The sequence below is a fragment of the Taeniopygia guttata genome, chromosome 2, assembly GCF_048771995.1.
Source record: "Taeniopygia guttata chromosome 2, bTaeGut7.mat, whole genome shotgun sequence".
In the NCBI taxonomy this organism is placed as follows: Eukaryota; Metazoa; Chordata; class Aves; order Passeriformes; family Estrildidae; genus Taeniopygia; species Taeniopygia guttata.
This window is the reverse complement of record NC_133026.1, coordinates 3,351,075-3,371,978: the sequence shown is the minus strand read 5'-3', so window position 1 is coordinate 3,371,978 and position 20,904 is coordinate 3,351,075. Positions and strand designations below refer to the sequence as shown.

The following is a 20,904-nucleotide window of genomic DNA, read 5'->3' as shown; positions in this document are numbered from 1 at the left end:
TTCTAGATTGAGACAACAAATTAGCAATTTTAAATAGATCCATAAAGAGATCTTGTAACCCTGACATGATTTGAATCATCCTGGTGTTTCTGCAGTTGTCCTGATCATTTATACAGCATTTTCAAAACACAGATGAAAATTAGAAAAGAGGTTATTTAATATAATGATAAAGTGTTTCAATTCTTTTATCTGGTTTTGTAGGATGGATTAAGAAACAACCCTAAATATAAAAGACATCAAAAGTGCTCACTGCACATACAAAATACAAAGCAAGTGGTTCTATTAGGACACAACTGAGATTTTCTACTCACTTCCCTATGTGTGCAGTGCAGCAGAGATTGCTGATTTTATCTTCCTTTTGTAGTCAAACATTGTGGATTTGACTGGAATTACAAACTAAACACAGGCAGAGCACAGACAGCAGCTCTGTGCAGAAATTTGCTATCATGTGAAATAGAAATATGGTTGCTTGCTGATTTTAGCCCAGACCAGCCAGAAATTACACCTGGCTTAGCATAATCCAGGGACTGTCTGGAGAAAGACACCTGGAGAGTGAATTTAGCCCTGTGGGAGAAACCCATGGGGGATAGAGATCTGTGCTCTAGAATACAAATCCTTTTATGAATTTACATCCCTCTGAACTGTTCAGATTATTTCCAGCATCTTTCTGGAAGGCTTTTAAGTGTTTATTTAAAAGCATTTAATTTAAGTGCATTTTCTAAGCATTTATTTAAGCTTTAAAATTTTATCTTTCCCCAAAGTGTAAAGTACAAATATTCTTATTTATAGAAAGTCATTGAGCTCTAGATATGATCACCAGTACGATGAGGAGGAATGTGGAAATTTAAATCATATCAAGATGTGAATGTGAAAGAAATTCTGAAGCTTAATTGAGTATGAACAGTGATTTTCAGAGAGGAAAAAATATTCACTTCCTACTCCACTGAATACCTGAGATAAAGCATGGAATTACTCAATGGCATCCAAGAATTCTGTCCTAAGGATGTGTGTTGACCACCAGGCTATAAAGTTAAGAAATATTTTTTCTATGACTCAAAGAAAATCTGGAAAAGAATACAAATAGGAATTTTGTATTTTACAATTTTGTAAGGAAAATTCTAGAGTTTTGTAAGGAAAATTCCTTTGGATCACAAATAGGAATTTTGTATTCCTATTTGTGATCCAAAGGAATTTTCCCTGAAAAAAATCCTTGAGGACTGGTGGGTAGGGTTTCCCTGGGAGATGTGTTCATGATGAGGATTTACATCACCTCTGTCAGAACCCAAATCTTAGTTTGGACAGGTGGACTAAGCATGAGTTTAACCAAGAGGAGGCTTTTGGTTGAAGAGGAAAATCCTGACTGCTGCTCACTTGCTTTATGTTAAGCCTAATTTGTTAAACAAGTTGTAAGTATACCAAAAAGTTTTGGGTTCAGCACTGAAAATGGGCCATTTTCAGATGTGTGGACATCCAGCTACTCAGGAGATGCTGCTCTGGAGATGTTCAGGAGCAGGAAATGAAACTCCCACCTGATCCTCAGGTCCTTTACTGGAGCCTTCATCAAAGCCACAGGCAATGGTGTATGGTGGGAATGGCTCTGACCAATATTCCTCCTGTGTACAGTTCCTCTGAAGGAAGCCTTCAATGGAAAACACAGCAGAAAATTAATTAAGGGTGCTGGTGCTGCTGTTCTTTAAGTTTTGATGAGTAGCAACAATTTCTTATTACCCCTTTGATTCCTAAGTTAGGGACTTACACGTTGAGTCATGTTCAGGGAGATTAGCTATAAGAATGACAATATTCTATCTATCCTTTTAAAAATTGAGAGACATGTTCCCAGTCATTTCAAGATGCAGTGGGACTTGTGCATTTCATGTGGGAAATCAACTCTGCAAATCCATTCTTTCCATAGAGGAAATCAAATTGTACATTTACACATATTTTGGGATTTTGAGCAAGCCCTGAGCCCTCTTTTCCAGACTGGAAGCTTCATACAAGTTTTAATCTTGGTCTTACTCTGACTGGAGAATTGTGCTGGCTGACACCAGGAGGTTCTTTCTAATATTAATTAATGTACAGTTCTATAAATCAGTGATTCTAGGACATATTCCTTCGTAAATTTAGCAGCATGGTGCACTTGTCCATTGGATTTACATCACCAAAGGGATTAAACAATTCAGTAGAGCACAAAACACAAAACCCAAGAGTGTCAATATTGACCCCAAGCCGAGATATGTATCTGGATAATTACTGAATGCTGACTGACATAAGAGCATTGTAAATCAGTAAAATATGAAGGAATCCTCAATTACTAGAATTCATTAAAAATAAAATTTAAAAAAATAGGGATAAGAATAATAGGAAAAAAATCTTGCCAAGGGTACTGGTGAATTCTTCAAAAAATCGTGGGCAGGGAATTTTAACCACTTCCCCAAAAGTGGCTCTGGGCCAGCAGGTTAAGCCATCCCAATCTCTGGCACATCCTGTAAAAAAAAAAAAAATACAAAACAAAACCAAAAACATCTCTCTAAATAAAGAAAATCACAGAGAACATCACACATTTGATCCTCCATAATGAGATTGTCTGTGGCTTTCCCACTCATTCACATGCAAGAAGAGCCACAGCAGAACCTGCAGCTCTGCAAATGAAAGAGTGGAATGTTTTCCTTTTCTCCTTGAATGCATCCTTGCTCACACTTGGTATTCCAGCTGGACCTTCCCCTCCTTATCTCATGGGAGAATATACCTGAAATTCAAGCAGACACAATCTGAAAGTCGAATCAATTGGAGCTCTTTTCTGTTGTCAAAGCAAAAGCCATCGAAATAAAAGTATTGAATAATGATTAATACTTGAGATTTCTCATTACTCCTGTCTCATTACTTGAGATTCCTTGTTACAGAGTCTAACTGAAATGCATCAGACTAAAAACTCAGCCTTAACCTCATCATTTCATGTTTAAAAATCTACCTATTTTACCTGGCTTATAGGAAATAAGGGCTGAAGTCCCAGTCTTAGGCAATCAATGGCATTTTTGTGATGGATTTCCAAAGGGGTTAAATTAATCTCAAACTAGAACATCTCAGCATTATAAGAAATTACCCACAGTGGGAGTGGGTCTGACTGCTGAATTCATGAGGTTCCCTAAAGCAGAGACTGCTGGCTGATGACACAGGGTGTGCTACAGGCTCTGAGCTCCCTAAAAAAGGTTTTCAGAAGTTTCAGTGAATCACAGCTTTGTCACAGCTGCATCACACTGAGACTCCGAGCTGTTGGCAATTGGGCGTGGGGGTAGCACAGAAAAATTGCCAGCATGTAAATGTGAAACAATAAAAAAAAGAAAAAAAGCATCAGGCTCTAACTAAAACTAATCTCTAGGTAGTCATAAGGGGGATATAAAGCAGGGGATTGGTTTGGAAGATGTTATTTTCTTCCATGATTCTTCTCTGCTGCCTCTGGGATGGATGACGAGGCAAATCTGAAGTTGTCACGTTGAAATGTGGAAGCAATACTTGCCTGTAGCTGAGCAAAGTTACTGATTTTCAAAAAGATAGTCCTGAGAATCTCCCACAGCATTATCCTCACATCACCCTCGGGAGGATGCAATTCCTGGTATACCAAATTTGCCAGGGAAAAGAAAGACCCTCATTCATTAGCTGTAATTTTAATTGCCTCAAGTATGTCAGCTAATTTCAGCTACGTTCCCTTTGTCATCAGCAGAAAGAGACAGAGCCTTCCACAGCTGATTCATCCCAAATATTGGTGCCTCCTTCCTGAGGACAGGATGAATCACACCCTGCAAATACCTAGCTCTCACTGATAATTACAGCCTAAACTCAGCTGCTAATTGTCAAATTTATGAAGCCAGGTAATATCAGTCCCACTTAGACATGCAGTGGCCCTTACACTTACACTCAGCAGCTGAAATGGTCCTTCTTAGAAAAGCCTGGCAGATTTGAGGGGCTGGGTCTAAAAATCTATTTCATTTGGCAATGTGGAGCTAAAAATTCTATTTGTATGACCTTGCGTAGGAACAGAATTTATATGTCTTAAATCTTAGAAATTATTTATTTCCAGTCTCTTCTACAGTTTATAGCAAAGGAACTGCTGAGTGCAGGGGCTGAAAGGGAATTTTTCATGCCAAGGTTTTCAAGAGCCTGGTGGTGTCCAAGTCACCTGAGACTCCACCAAGACAACTGCAATAGGAGTTGACACCATGGATATTTAAATCTTGTTCAATAATCCAGGAATTTTGAGACAGCAAAGGAAAAAACAAAAAATGGAGTTAGGACTCCATTCATATGACCTATTTTACACATCTGCTCCAAAATTAGAGGAATTTCACCCTGGGTTCTGCTGGTGGCATTCACTGGACACTTCTCTGTACAAGAATAATGTGGAACTACTTTAAATTAAAATCTCTGTCACACAGACTGATTCTAGCACAGATTCTCTGTGTCTGCTGAGGTTTAACTCTACAAACTGTGATCCCTCTATTTTTATTGCTGAGCTCCTGAAAACTGAAACAAAAGCAGTGGACTTTTACCTATCTTAGTATAGCTTTATGCTCTGGATAAAATATTTGGGATAAATTAAGTTTAAATTAAACTTAAATGTTATTCACAGTTTTTGGATATTTACCAACATATTTACCAACAGGCCAAAATTTTTTTTGCAATTTCTTCCCAGCTCTAATATTAATCCCAAATTATACTTGGAGAAAGGCTGTAAATACCAGAAAAGATTTTTCATAAAAGTCTTTCCTTGTCTGGAGAATAAAAGTTGGAAAGGGGAGCTTTGAGAAGCTCAGAGTGAACAAGGTTGAAGATTTTTAAAAAGTTTAACAGAACTCTCAGGAATTTTTATTTCTTTTTGTTACAAACAGGATTCTAAAACACATAATTATCTTTGTGTTGAAGAGAAAGATGCCTGGAATGACATCCTGTAATGGCAGGTAAGAAATAATTTTTGAAAATGCCCAATTTATACCAGAATTTTTTTTGTGGTGAGTTACTGTGTGTTCTAAATGCAAAATGTGTCCAAGAGATATTTTGGACTTTATTTTGGATTATTCAAGTCCAAAAGTGTGCAAAATAAAGTCCAAAAGTATAGCAAAAAAAATTATTAAAGTGTGTGAGAAACAGAACCAAAAAAAAATAGGAAACTAGAAGAGGAATATGAAACATGGAAGTGATTGGAAATTCTGTAGAATAACATGAAAGACAAAGGAAATATTTTGGACATAAACTCTGATTTTCACCAGGCTGTTAAAGGCAGATTTCCAGGTGGTTCCAATAATTCTATCCCAAATGCATGAGGTATCTTTGTCCCACAATTCCTCTGCAGAGAACAAACATCTTAAAATTCATGGAAGTGAAAAATCTCACTGAGGTGGATTCAAAATTTTCTAAACAAAGCTGACCAGAATAAAGTTTGACTAAATTTTTGAAAGAGTCTGAACATTTTTAAATTCCATGTTATTTTCTAACATGTTTCCAAAACCCCAGGGGGGAATACCTTACACAGCTTTCTAAATATATTTACAGGCTTTGTTTTGTGTTCAGTTTAGTTTTCAAAATTTGTATCACGCAATACACTTCTGAGCACCACCACAATAAATCTTTACAAGCAAACAAATAATGTCTAAAATTGAAAAAAATATAATATTTTGAAGAACTGGGATTTTCTTTAACTTTTTTTCCCCCCAATGGATATTTCTACCAGATTGAAATTATTCCTAACATGATACAACTTCAGTAGGGTCTTCAGTACCTTCTGTGGGAGTTTCTTTGGGGTTTTGGATGTAAATAAAGAGTACTTCAGTAATGTGAGACAATCCAAGCCAGGAGATGCCCATCAGGACCTTTACCTTTAAGATCAGGTGAGGCAGATTCGTTGTGTTCTGAGCAGAGAGCCTCCTCTTTGACCACCTGCTGGAATATTTTGCATTCTGGATGGATTCCCATAACCTGGGCAAGAGAAAGAAAAAAAAAAAACCAACATAAAAAACCCCAAACAACCAAAACCAAACAAAACCACAAAACCAAACAAAAAACCCACAAAAAACCCTACCAACCAACCAAAAACAAAAGGGAAAAAAAAACCCACACATACAAAAAAAAATAAAATAAAAAAATGAAGAACTTCTGTGATCATCAGAATGAGAAAAGCCAGTTTGTACCTCATGATTTATATCTTGAGGTCTATGAATGTGGAAAACTCCAGTTGAAGTTGTTTGTTTTGTTTCTTTTTTTTTTTTTTTACAAATAGAACATATACAGCACCTCTTCTTCAATCTGGATATTTTTATCCCCTTTCCTTTGCAGTTGTTTCGCAGACAACTTAAGTAATGGTCACAGTTTTTGGATTTTCACATATTTCACCAACTGGCCAAAAGTGGATGAATCCACCAGCTGTGGGATTATTCACATCAAGTCTCCAAACTTAAATACAGCCTGACCACAGAAATATTTCCTTTCCATGACCCAATTAAAATTAAATACATTTATTCAAAAATGGTAGTCTTGGCCATAATTTAATCTGAATGACAGAAAAATTCTCTGGATGTGTTGTCTGAGGATGTTGCACACACCTTAGACCGAGGAGCTTCTTCTATTTTAACAGATGAAGAAATGAGAAAAAATTAATGACTTGACTGGGAATCTTAGGGAATTTTTTTTTCTCACAGATAAATGGAATCCTAGTTAGAAGTTGTTGAATGGGGTCTAAATTTGTCCTCTTAGTTACAGATATTTAGTCCCATTTATTGCCATGTATTTTGCTTGACCTCCATCTCCCCCCCTAGAAAGTTTCATGTCCCCTGTAGTCCTGTGTCATCACTCCTGTAATTGTGAGATGTTCTCAGTGGTCTTAATTACAGTATCATTAATATTCTTAATTAATGTTCTTATTAACCTACACAACCCCAAAAGAGCTTCCTCTGCAAAGGCAAAGAAATTCTGAGAAAGAAACTGCATGTCAGATAAATCAAATCTACATTTGATTTATCTCAGCTTCTTTTGCAGTCCTTGGGAATTTCAAAAATGTCTCAGTCCCCCAGTTACATCTCAAGGATGTAAAACATCCTTCAGATGTAACCCAGGGTCCAGAAATGGTTTGGGAAGTTTGAAGGTATCTCAGCCCTCTTGTGTAGACTCTGCATTAATTTTGTCAGCCCCATTTAGAAGTATCAAATGCATTATTTGAAATCTCAAATGGGTTTTTTGATGTCTCAAATGCTTCTACACACCCACTTTTAGGAAACTGAATTAAACTGAGTAAAGAAAGCCACTGAACTGTGTTCAGATATTGGATATTGGACTAAATATTGGGATATTGGGATCTTCAAGACATAGAGAGTCTTATGTGGAATAGAAATTCTCTTTTTTTTTGTTTTGTTGCTTGCTTATTTCTAACCTATGTTATTTAAGACAAAGCTAGGAGCTCAGCTAGCAGGGATTTTAATGGAAAATGATGGACTGAAGGTGTTCCAACAGGTTTTTGTGGAAGACATCTTTTAACATCTAATGACTTGGAAAAGACAGTGCAGATGTAAACATCACTTCCGTATCGCCTTTTCAATCTCAGAAAACTGATTTATTCGCTTTCAAAATGTTCTCAGTGAGCAGAGCAACCAGGATTTCTTCTAGCTTCCACAGAAATGTTACTGGAAGTTATGCAGATTATTCCATCTCAGCAGTAATATCTGCCGAGGGGCAAAAATTAGAGCACAACTTTATCTTTAAAAACTTCTAAAAATTCTGCCTACATATGGGTTTTAAAGTAGCATAGACAGACTTGTCTTAATTATGAGGCCCCAGAGATGGTTCATCCATGCTAATATTAGAACAAAAAGAGGATTAGGGGCACTGTTTGAAAATAAAGTTAAGATATGGTGCTTTTTCATGCTGTATATTACTCCAGTGGGGAATTGAGGAATTCAAAATACATTTTATAAATCAGCATGAGTGACTCTTAAAATAGTAATTTTTGCTCTTCAATTATATTAAGTCAATTCTGAAATGAAATTTTTCAGGTATTAATACGATCCCTGCTCATCACTTTACATTTAAACAGACATTTCACTGTGCAATTTGCCCACATAATAAATGAATTCTCTGGGTAGAAGCAACAAAATAATTGCTCCATAAATCTCTCAATATTTCAGTTCATAAAGGTGGATTCAGCTGGACAGGAAAAATGCCTTTCCTCTACTTTCTGGAATTCCTGAATTCTGTTACGGTGATAATTTTGTATTTGGAATATTCTTAGGTTTGGTGTTTAAAAGTCATGGCAGTTTGAGATGATGCGCTACCATCTACTCTGAGTCCTCTGCTAAAAGGTTATGCTAAAAGGCATAACCCAAAATGCAAACTATTGGTTTCTTGAGGTCGGGATTGAAGCACTCGAGATGGCATTCCACGTTCGGACTCAGGTGTTGATTATTTCTTGTCAGTGAAAAAGACTCACAAACATGAGTTTGGCAGCTTTTCATTAGCAAGGCACAAAATGGCTAACTGCCTCTTGGTACAAGGTCTTTTACAACTAAACTGTCCAATTAAGTAAGAACACCTGGATTATTTCCCTTTTAACCCAGTAACTGATCCCTCGAAGCCCGAATTGCGGACTTTTCTGTCCAATCACAAAACATCACCCAAACCCAGGAAGAAGAAAGAAGAAAAAGGTGAAGAAGAAGGAAGAAAAAGGTAAAGAACAACCCATCTCCACCCTAAAACCTCCATCTTGCTTTATATTTATTTCTATATTCTAAAACCCCAAACTCTTAAGTTTTCCACCCTGTGATATCACACACTTCTAACCAACTCCACACCCATAATCCCAGTGCTATCAATCAATTTTTAGTCTTCTCCATGGCCTCAGGTCAAATGCAGTGTTCTCTTGTGGGTCTGTTCCTTTCAGCACAGAAAGTCTAAAATTCTCAGCATCCAGGATTTCAACATCTCTCCCGCTTGCTTGAAGCATGAATACTGCACTGACAACTGTGTCAAACATCTGTCAGACACACATTAGACCACATATTTCGCTTAAACTCTTATCTAACAAAAATTCTACAACATCACTGATTCCCACACCCAAAATTTGAAATGTCCTAGAAAAAAAGCACTGAGGAGTGGTTAAATTAACTCCCACCTCACGCCAGAAAAGTTGGGAATTCTAGAAACACACAGAATCAATTCTGAAAAAGAAATCAGATGGAAGAGTTATCTTTTCTCCAAAAGTCAGTCTGAGAGACACAGGCAGGTGGAATGAGGGACACTGGGGGAGTGTGCCAGACTCCTGCTGCTCAAATTAAACTGCATCTCCTGTCTTCTCTCCCTTGGTAAATCCACACCTGCTGAACCAGAGCTTCAATCACCATTATCCATCAGAGCTGTTGGGATAATGGAGTTCTTCATTTGCAATGGCTGGAGATGCTCATACCCCATCCCCAGGCAGGTGGTACTGCCTTGGTTTTACACTCAACAGAGGAATTGCTAAAATGGCTCCAGGTAGCCCTGCCTCTGAAAACAGTGATAAATCATCAGAAAAAAAAAAGATTTGATGATTTCTTGTGGAAATCCTGATCCACTGGTAGCGATACCCAGAGGCTGGGGAAGCGCTGGCACAGGGTGCCCAGAGAAGCTGTGGCTGCCCCTGGAAGTGTCCAAGGCCAGGCTGGAGGGCTTGGAGCAGCCTGGGATAGTGGAAGATGTTGGGGTTGGAACTGGCTGATCTTTAAGGACCTTTCCAACCCAACTATTCTGGGATTCTCTGATACCCATGGTGGTACTGGAGTAAATCCCACAGACACTCATAGGTAGAGCAATTAACCACTGGCTCAAAGTTTGTTTCCTTCTGGGTTCTGGATTTGGGGTAGGCAGGACTACAACCACAGGAGCCCAGACATGTAATCACAGCCCAGTGCAGATATTAAATCTCACTGACACTTCAGCGCTTGAAAATCAACATCAAGCCCTATTTTAGATGTAATCCACAGACTATTCCACCAGAAGTCAAAATGGGGCTGGTGTTATTAATTTATAACCATGCAGCCTCACACAAAGTAACCCTACTGCTGGACAGTAAAAAAAAGAAAAAAAATGACACATATACAAGAAATCAAGAGCAGTGATGATGCTTCAACTCGTTGGTTTTCCTCAGGCTTTGAGAAAAAGAAAGACATAAAACCATTGCATAGTTAAAGTTAAGCCTTGTGGGCAGAGCATTGTTGTGATTTGTTGTCTCTGGCTTATTTTCTGTTATTAATCTCACAGTGCCTTCAGTGAAAAGTTTTTGCTCTGATCTGCCTGCAAATGTTGGGTGATGGGGCTTTCTAGATTGCAGGAGTTCTGCATTTGGTACAGGGACATTTTATGGCAATTTGGGAGGCATCTGCTAAAAAGGTGGCTTTTGTAGGAAAAGAGTAGGTCCTGTTCACCATAAAAAAGGAAAATTTAGGAAACAAAGTAGAGCAGAGCTTTCTGAGGCAGACACATCCAATCTGTACAGTGTTCCCTGCCACGGCAATAAGTATAAGAGGCTGATTTAAGATGTTATTCCTTGGATCAATATTTCCCAGTATCTCAGCAATAACCTGGCCTGACTATGACTCAAAATCACAGTGGGGTGCTTTCATTCCAAGATTCACACATAAAACTTTGAGATTTCAGGAAATGTTGTGGACAGTCCTCAAGGAATTGAGCTTTGCATTCCCGAGCATCATAACACAAAGGGATATTTTTTACTGTATTGAATGTTACCGACCAATTTGAGTCAAAGTTCACAGGGGTGTTTTGACTGCTTACCACAAAAACAGTCTTGCCTGGAACACAGTGAACACTAAAAAATTACCTATGACAACCATGAGCATGCTAAAAACCTGAGACAGTTTAGAGAGGCAGATATTGGGCTTGCATTTAATTTTATACTTCATTCTCTTCACATCTTGTAAGGTTATTGCACTGAAGCCTTAAGTGGCTTATTCACTGAGAGTAGTATAACATTGTTTTCTATTTCCTCTGTTCCGTGATAGTTTATTTATTTCCCCAAATCTGCGCAGAAAAATCAAAGTAATGGTACTTTGGGTTTTAATATACTTATGTTGGACAACAGGAGATTTAGCAAGCACTGGGAGGAGTATTTATAGCAATATCCTCATGCTACACTTCATGTAATTTAATTAAAAGCAACCTTTCCTGAGAGTCCATTCAAAAATGGTGCCCCTAAGCTGCTGTAGGGGTAGAAAAACTATAATTTAGATGTCACACAAAAGACAGATCTTCACTCATTAAGAAGTCCATTAGCACACTTGGGGAAAAGTAAGGACATTTTCTATGCTCTCTGAAAATTAGGGAAGTGCTTCAAAGCTGGGCACTGAATATATTATTCACCTTTGAAAAAGCAATTCCATAGGATCAAAGAGCCAGCAGTAACACTCAGCCTTTTTTTGAAAATTAATCAAAGCTCGAAGAATTGGCTGAGTTCATTGACAAGATGAGAAGGCTTCAAGAACTTGAAGGCTCTTTCCAGTGATCTGTTTCAGCTTCCCATGCCCTGCAATCCTAAAGCCTCACAAATAGGTTTTACGTCAAGTACATAAATCATTGACTGAGAATATTCATCACTGTTCTTTCTGCCTCTGCCTCCTCAGCTTGCATTCACTCAGATCCCATCTCAGATATGCTCTGAAATTAATCCTCTGCTCCCCATTCCTGCTGTCTGTGCTTCCCCACTTCTTCTGATAGGACTCTGATGCCTGAATATTTTAGTTTTCCCTCACACAGAGTTCTCTGCCATTCATGATACACACAGACTCACACCCTGGAGGATTAAAACTCACCTGGTATTTTAGAATACAGAAAAGCACAGCAAGGACAACTCCTGCACCCCCATTTTTAAGTGTGGAATTAAGTGCTCAGTTAGTTCTGTTAATTAATTAGTTAATTCTGGTCAGGATTGCCAAAGACATCAGGCAGGAGAATCAGGATATGCTTTGAAATACACACATTTTTTCAGTGAAATTTTGATGGGCAGGAAAGGCTTTTAGGATGGAGGAAGTCTCATGGGAAAAAAATAAAAAGTTGAAGACAGGTTGAACAACAGACAAAGAAAATCTCAGCCTTTTTCATAAACTCCCCAGTCTGTTGGATGTGTCTCATCTAAACCTTCCCTCTGCTTAGCTCCTCAAAAAGCCAAGTGCCAATTAAAAATCTCTGAGACTGGGGAGTGCAGGACACTGAATCTGATTTTCACACGTGCTTTGGAGGGATCTGGGACCCACTCTGAGCTCCATAAGCTCCTGTCCATTTCACAGCCACGTTCCCAGTCACTTCCCTAAAAACCCTCCTGTCCAAGCCCTGGCCTATGAGTAATTCTGGGATATTTATAATGTCATGTGCGTAGTGTGTGTCCCGTCAGAAAAGAAGAAACTATAAAAAAATAAAGATTTCTCATGCAGTAAAACAGTCAACTCAACTCTTAGGAGCTCAGTTGCATCCATCTAGGTTTTTTCCACCATCCCCAAGCCATGAGTGCCACTGTGGGCTCTGAAAAGCCCCAGGTGACCCCAGCAGGGACAAAACTCCAGCGCCCAGCCGTGAATTCAGCTCTCACACAAAGTCCTGCCCTCAGCCTCCAGCCCTGACACCACCCCGATCCCAGAAGCTTCCAACCCCAAAGCTAAAGCCTCATTTCCAATCTTTGTCTTCAGTCAGTTAAATAGATTATTTCATGAGTCTTTTTGGTTGAAAATGACTACCTAGAGGATATTTTCTGTGTTTGTTTTCTCTCTCTAACTCGATTACCTATGGAAGAAGGGAAACTGAGACACTGATTGCCTCCCAGTCATTTAGAGGAACATATTTACATATTTCCAATATTGTTTTCAAGACATTGAAGCACTTCCTGAATGCTCTTCTGTGGATTGGACTGTATTTATATGACAGTGTTTAACTCCATAACCTTACAGAGAACAGCACTTGCTATACATATTTATCCATGTATTTCATTATATTTATTCACTCATAGGTATTCTTTATGAGTCAACACAGCCACACTAATTTATTTTGTTTATGAATGCTGTGTAATTAGGATTACCTTGAGAAAAGTTAATTTATCAGCGCTCTGCTAAATTGGGTAGAGCATTTAATTATTACTAATGCTTGAGGAATAACACTAATGACTGAAGATCCCCATTTTCCACTATTGCAAGTATTCCTGTAAATTAAAGACAAATTTCTCCTTTTTGGTATCATTTTTTTGCCTGCAGGTGGGATTCATGTTTTCTAATCCCAAAGTCCTGGAACCTGGAAGTCAAAGTCCTACAGCAAGTTCATTTAATTGATCTGTATCCCTGGGGTGTTTCCATCTCTTCCCAGCAATACTGAAGAAGGCTCAATGACTAGCTTTAGACCAGATTCCTAATTTTAGACAGTTAATTGTAGATGATGAATCTAAATTCCTCCATCAAGCCTCCCTTAATGATCAGTGAAAGCAGACAAGGGAAGGATTCCTCCTCCTTTGCTCAGACACCTGTTTGAGGACAGTGACTGCCTGTACAGGAGCCTTCATTAACTCCCTCCAGGCTAAAAAAAAACCTAAAATCAGATTATTCCACACATCCAGCTCCCCATGGAGAGGAATTGAAGGTCTGCAGGGACCAGGAAGCACAAATTAAACCTGGAAATTGAGACACCCAGCTCAGTTTTACTGGGAGCTCGGCATCTTACCATGGGTTTGGATCCATATGTCCATTAGCACAAGAAGTGCTTTGCTGAAGGGATTGTACAGCTCAGTGGTGACCCACCTGTGTATCCATTCTCACCTCCATTCATTAGATCAGACTAAAGCCCTTCCCAGAAATGGCAAATATAGCTGTTTGGCGAGGAAAGCAGTTTAGCACAGCAGGGAGAGCAGTGAAGACAAAGTCTTTTCTGCTCTTTGTCCTCTGCTTTCTGAGACTCTGAACACTTTAAGACAGGAAAAGTCATTTTCAGGCATTTCAGCCTCCTCTGCTCTCTGTTCCCTGTCACTTGCCAGTGAATGGTAATTCTTTTAGTGTCAAGGACTCTATTCTGCAAGGCACAAATACATCCCTGTGGAGCTGACAGGAGGTAACAGTACCCAGCTCCACAGAGGAAGTTTTCAGGATTAGCCCTCTGCTTTATTTTCATATCTGATTAATGACTTATTTGCAGAATCCATACAGGAATTATTTCTCTGCTGAGACACGATCCTTTGAAACAGGAGGGGATTATTTCCTCAGTACATCCTGAGGGTCTCAGGCCTTCCCTGACTCTTTCACTGAAGATGCAAGGAGCCCTAAATTGAGCCACAATACCCCACTGACATCCAGAGCACTGCCTCTCACCAGACATGGAGCTGATGTTCATATTTTGAGGCCGAAAGCTGTGTAGAGCATGTAGCTTATAGAATTTCTCTTGTTATGGGCACAGCCTGCTGCAATATGCTGCAATATTAAAATGATGTATGGCAGCCCCCAGATGTGCACAATCCATCACTTCAGATCAGCTCCACTCTGCTGACAGCTGCAAGAATGAGCTGTGCCTCCATTAGGTGTAAAAAAGGCTGGCCCAGATGCCAAAAATCACTTTACCTGCAGCAGGCTAAGCCTTTAGGCTGCCTGGTTTTGCATGAAAGAAGAGTATTACACATGATAATAGCTACACTGGTGAGCTTTGCATGGCAAGGACCCACAAGTTATCCCTCGTACATAAATCTGTGTAAATACAGAGGAAACTACAACATCCAGGGGTTGTGCAGGTGTGAAAATTTACATCCATCCCTCACTAATTGGAAATGAAAGGTCAGGATCAGTCTGTCATTTAGGCTCTCCCAGTTATCCACAGAGGAAAGCAGGCCCTAGAGAAGCCCCCATTCCATCTGGCTCTCTCAGGACAAGATGGAATGTTTCCTGGGAAGGTGACTCTCTCCTTCCTGACTCCTGCTGAATCCCAGCCCACGCTGAACACTTCACTGTGAAATGAGTAAAGTTTGAATTAACGAGTCCCTGGTAATCACACCCAGAGGAAAGGTTCCAAACACTGCCCTGAGGCTGAGGATTAAGGGCAAAGAAGAGAAATTTCTGAGCCTGGATTTGCACTAATTTTTGTTAAGCGTCCCAGGTAGGGGCAGTGGTGGAGTGTGGAGGTCAGGGAGGGATGGCTGTGCCTGGATTATGTCCCTGTGCTCATCCATCTTCCCTGATGTCCAGTGGCACAGGCTCACCTGCTGCCCTCAGTGCACACGAGACACTTTGTGCTCCTGCTTGGTGACACTGGAAACCTTCAGCTCTGAAAGCACCAGAAACCTTCAGCTCTGACAACATCCCTGCCCTCTCAGAGAGGTAAATGTCCCCCATCCATCAGAAGGAGCAATTCTTTTCTAGCTGTCCTGCAAAGGTGTCTTTCTCAGGACAGCTGGGACAGCGACCTGTCCCCTTCTGTCTGTCTGAAGCCCTGTTACTGAAGTCACTCAGATTTGGGAATGCTCTTCTGTCCTCTGCAAACTTCAACTCTAAAGAATGGAAATGAAAAGTCATTTATTAACAGCATCTTGAGTTTGGAAAATTTTAATGAAAGGAGCTTGGTCTACACATCAATTCAGGGATATTTTTTATTTCCTTCCCTCTAATATCTCTGTCTCATTTTCTATTTTTCTTCTTAATATTTTCCTTGTTTTTCCTTCTTTCTGCCCACTCCCCGTTAGGAGAAAAGTTACCCATCTCCTGCGGACTTTCACCCACCCCGGCTGCAGCGGGGCAGCTGCGGAGCCATCCAGCTGTGGCCGGGAGCCAGATGTGCGCTCCCCCCCCCCCCCCGTACCAGCACTTCCCCAGCGGTTCTCACTCACCAGCGGGAGCAGCAGCCAGCACAAAGTTCTCATCCTCGGCAGCAGCCGCCGGGTCCTGCCGCTATCTCTGCCTGGTGCGATGCTGCCAAAAGCCGAAGAAGCTCTGCCCGCCCCCACCTGCCCAAGGCCCGCCCCGAGAGCCTCCGAGCTCCCCGAGCATCCCCCCGCAGGGTGGGAGCGGAGGGAAAAGGGTTCCCCGGCATCGCCCGGGGATGTTGGATTCACCTCCAGGCAAAATGCTGAACGTGTCCCACCGCAAAGCAGCGAGCTGGGACACCGGGGTGGCTTTGGAAGCAGAAATTGTCTGTGCAGACAATTATCTGTGCAGACAAATCCTTGGAAAACCCTCTTGGTTTGCCAAGGATTTGGGTCTGAGTGGGTCTAGCAGCATGAGGTTCCCTTTGGGACACTTAGAGATGGAATTTTTGGGTTTTAGCATCCCTATCCTCTCAGATGGAAAATTTTGTGCTATGGTAGAATTTCCTCCACAACTTGAACAAGATCTTTTTTCCCCTTGTGTCACAAAGATGTCTTGGGTTCAGGTTAATTTCTTGGTGCTAAGAAAGTTCAAGCTTTTTTTGCCTACAGATTAGACCATTTTTTCTTTTTTTTTTTTTTTTTGGTGGGAAAAAAAAAAAAGAGGAAAAAAATTAAGCGTCAGGGCTCATAAGACCCAAGCACCAGCTCTCTTTTGCCCCATTGAATATTGCACCAAGATATTTTCAGGACCTGAGAGAACCAAAATTATGAACATGACAAAAGCAGTTTTCCTTGATAAGACTGAAGTGCTGTTTCATATCCTGTTTATCATTCATTAGTTCCCAGTGGTGTTGAGCACAAGTTCTGTACAGTCAGAGGAGATTCCAGGCTTACATAAGCTACCCCAAAATAGGCATTCAATGCCATTAGAAGAAATATTTATTTCTGCAGCTTTCTCCATAGGTCTACAGCTCTGCAACAAGCCTTGTGTCTGGTTTTCCAGCTCCACCTAAATATTTCAGATATGCAATAGATAACATTTGTAACCAAATTCTCATTTAATCTGCCCTTTTCTATATGTTTGTCTTTCATTACTGCAAAATGGCTCCTAATCCCTGACCTGCACAGCCTCTGATGTTACTCCAAAAATCAGATTTGTGAGAAAATAAAGAGATTAAAACTTTGGGGAAAAAAAAAATACATCTGATTCTGACTTTTTCCCCATCTGTAATGGATAACTTTAAACTGTGGCCACTTTCACTAGTTAGCAATGTGGTTCCTGTGACACTGGAATAATTTTTAGGATCCTGTTACAAGGCAGTCAACACATGCTGTCAGGCAGTTCCTACTTCTAATGCAAAGAAAAAAGCGAAGTGCAGACCAGTCAATCAGCCCCGGGGCAGGAACAAGTCATAATCCCTGCTGAACTTTATTCAACCAACTCGAATATCCAAAATCAGAAAATAACAGATTAATTTGGGTCAGGGGATGGAGCTCTGCCCCCAACCCTCTCCCAACCCTCTCCTCTCACAACTCAGATTTCACGGTCAGGAATTTGTATTTCAAAGGGAAATGCTCTCAGGAGCCACACTGTAAACACAAAAATACCACTGAAGGAACATGTGTACCATTCCAGCCTCCAATATTTCACCTGGATTCAATTATTTAATGCCTTGAAGGTCACTTAAATGAGGATTTTTAGGTCCTCACAACCAGCTTGGAGCAAGCCCAAGTGTTAACCACTTTTTTTTGGTAATTTTATTATGTAGTTTTTTGGCATGTGTAGTTGCAAGCAGTTTTTAGGAGAAAGCATTGTCTGATGGAGCAGATCTGGTCTCTCAATATTTGCTTTCTTATACATTTTCTCTCCTCCATCTGCTTTTCCTATCCCATCTCCAGCTGATTAAAAAAGCAGTCAACATTCCCGTCCTTGAGATTTAAATTAATTACCTGGAAATTCCTCTTGTAAGAATATTTTTCCATCCTAATGAGGAAATCAAGCCTGGTTTTATGGGTTTCTGTAGCATCTCACTGTAGTTAATGTTATAAACCTCACCTACATTAAATTCTCTGATTTCCTCAGTCTTCTCACATCCCTTCATTACTTCAAACAGATCCTTAAAATCTTACTTTGTCTAAAAACTAATTTCTGTTCATCATATTAATTTGCTTTATTCAATTTATTCTTTGCTGTTTCTATGTATGTACCCAAAGCTCCAATAATGAAAAAATGCAGGAAAAAATCATACTTATTTCTCATAATATTTTCACATGTTCTGATGCATTTTGCCATTTTTTGTCACAAAATAGGTCCTTGCCTGATATACTGCCTCTAACTAAGCATTATTATTTCTTTTTCTCCAAGAATTACAGGATAACTCATCAAAGATAAGAACCACTTTTATTTTCTTGCTGCTCCACAACATCAACCTGGGCTCAGAACACAACAGATGTGCATAAAAACGTCCTCTTGTTAACAACAACAAGCCATTGTGTTGGTATGAAACTTAATCAATGAGGCAACAGACCTGAGATTCCTCCTAATCCCCCTCATGGATATTCTGAATCAATTGGTGCCATTTAATGAAAATTACTTGACATTTGCTGAGCACCTTTGTGGAAGCTGGAGAATGGGGTTTCAATACCATATGTTACCTGAAAATTGGTTTTTCATAATAAAAATCTTCCTGAAATGCACCTGAATTTCCTCCAGCAGCACTTCAGGCTGGAAAATAGGGTACCCCAACCCCATTCTGCAGCATAAGCCATCAGCCAGAGAATAAAGGTCAATTTATTGACATTTCTAAACAATCTTTTGACAAATCTGACTAAAGATGCAAAACAAAAAGCCCTGGGATTATGAGAAGGAGGTTGCAATTACAGAGAGTACATAATTCAGTGCTCAGGCAGAACATGGTGTTACTGAGAAACATATTGTGACTTTAATTAACAGCAAAACTTCACGGTCTTTAAAAAAAGGAGGGTATAAAATAAAGCCGGAGGTTTTACTCCTGACAGTGATGTCTGTGAGCTGTTTGAGACACAGGGGTGAGGGCCGGAAAATCAAACAACTGAAGGCAAAAGGCTGGGTGTGAGATACTAAAAAGGGAAGGCACTAAATATCAGACAAGTGCCTGGAGTTGCATGAGGATAATTTGTCCAGTTGATGTTCTCTGCAAGCCCTCCCTGAGTTAACTCCTCACTGTTTTTTTTGGATAAAATTGACTCCTGCCATGTCCTGTGTCCATTTTCTGTTACAGTTCCTTGGCCTGGCCCCAGGGACACCTCCAAAATAAAGACAGAAATCACAGACCCTTGAATCACGTGGATTCTGTCCTACTTGTTTGATCTGTAAACTTAATTTCATCCGAGTACCTAAGGTGCTTTGTGCACTTGAAAAACATATCTGATTGGTACTTGTCTTCCACAAACATATTATTTAACTCTATTAAAAAAAAACTCCTTTAATCTTTTCAGCATTGAAAAAAACCAATCTGTCAGTAATCCATTCTCTACTTCCATTGTATTTTATTCAAGAACAAGCAAGTTATTTTTTCCAACCTAAGGGAAGTTACTTTTCCAGTGACACACAGTGAAATCTTCATTCCTATTAATAGTCTCTAAAGAGTTGACAGACCAGATGTTCTTGTCCTCAGAAATTGTTTGATGCATTGTATTATTCATTCGTTTTCTTCCTTTCCTCTGGCCACATCAACTTGATTTCAATTCTGTTTCTTTTCCAAGAGGAGGAGAAATAGATTTTTATTCTCTAAAATGCAAGTTTAAGACTAAACTTGCTGCCTTTCTTAGGGCCAGGAAAATACTCATATTTCTCCTAGGCACAGATTGAGCCTATAAAATCAAATTTGGGTAAGAAGGAATAATAACCTGCTTTTAACAACACATAAGTCTAGTTACTGGTGTATACTGGTCTTTGCTTCTTTTATGTTTAAAAGAAAGAGTCATGGAATTCCAGGATGGGTTGGTGTCTTGGTTTGAAAAGACAGGTGTGTGCTAAGGAATGCAGGAGCCTCCCTTGAAATGGAAAATATAATTCCACTCCCTCCAAATTATCATAATTTTGAAATTAAGGGCTCTCAGGCAAAGATATGGGAGTAGAAATAACAGTTATTTAATAGGAAAATTAAAAATACAAATTCAATAGTACAAACAAAAAAATACTACTGCCAGAGTCAGAACAGGCCCTGGCATCCTGTGTGTCAGGGAGGTGGCAGCAGTCCCATCCCATGGTGGCTCAGCCCTCCTGCAGTGCCAGCTGTGCTTCTGCTGGAACAGGGATCCTGCACAAAGGGGGAGTTTTCCTCTGGAGCTCCAGGGCTGCTGGAGATGGGCCTGGGCTCCTCTGGGAATGCAGTGGAGAAGAAAGCTGCTCCTCTGGGAATGCAGGGGGCAAAGGCTGCTGTGCTGTTCCCAGGTCAGATTGTATCCAGGTAGGAATGCTTGGTTCCTCCCCTGGGCAGAGCATCTCCCCATGGGATGATGGAATTTTCTCAGCCATGCAGGGACACTCACTGGCCATGGACAGAAGAGAACTCCTGGAGGGAGGATTGGCTGTGGGAGAGATAAAGAAAAAACTGCCCAAAGAACAGCAGAGAACTGCCCCAGCTCTGATAGATGGCAATAGAACACACACCCCCAGCCACATCTTGCAACTTAAGACATTCGGGGTGGGAAGAAACTTAAAACTCATCTCATCTCACCCCTTTCCATGGCAGGGATGCCTCCCACTGTCCCAGGCTGCCCCAAGCCCCTTCCAACCTGGCCTTGGGCACTTCCAGGAATCTAGGAGCAGCCACAGCTTCTCTGGGCACCCTGTGCCAGGGCCTCCCAACCAAAAGGACCCCTTTTTTCTATACTTTTTATATACTTTCCCCTTTCCCAGTTTCTCCAATGAGACTGCAGAGGGGACTCTCCTCACCTCCCTACAGCACTATTCATCTCAAAAAGTAAAAATGTGGACTGATTATTCCAGGTTATTTTCACAATCACAGGCACTGCTGAATGCAGTCTGCCTGACATGATTTGGATGTCTATGG

At 40.2% G+C, this 20,904-nt stretch overlaps 1 protein-coding gene across 1 annotated transcript in view; it reads right to left on the bottom strand.

The window, feature by feature from the left end:
• Positions 1-16,021, bottom strand: part of LOC100220712 (vasoactive intestinal polypeptide receptor-like) — a 28,219-nt gene extending 12,198 nt beyond the window's left edge. Inside the window, exons 1-4 of the mRNA XM_030264179.4 lie at positions 15,869-16,021; positions 5,868-5,967; positions 2,376-2,483; positions 1,530-1,639 (exon numbers count right to left, since the gene is read on the bottom strand). Of these exons, the coding sequence (XP_030120039.4) occupies positions 1,530-1,639; positions 2,376-2,483; positions 5,868-5,967; positions 15,869-15,901 (351 nt within the window). The 5' untranslated portion in view covers positions 15,902-16,021. The remainder of the gene's footprint in view (positions 1-1,529; positions 1,640-2,375; positions 2,484-5,867; positions 5,968-15,868) is intronic.
• Between the last annotated feature and the right edge of the window lie 4,883 nt (positions 16,022-20,904).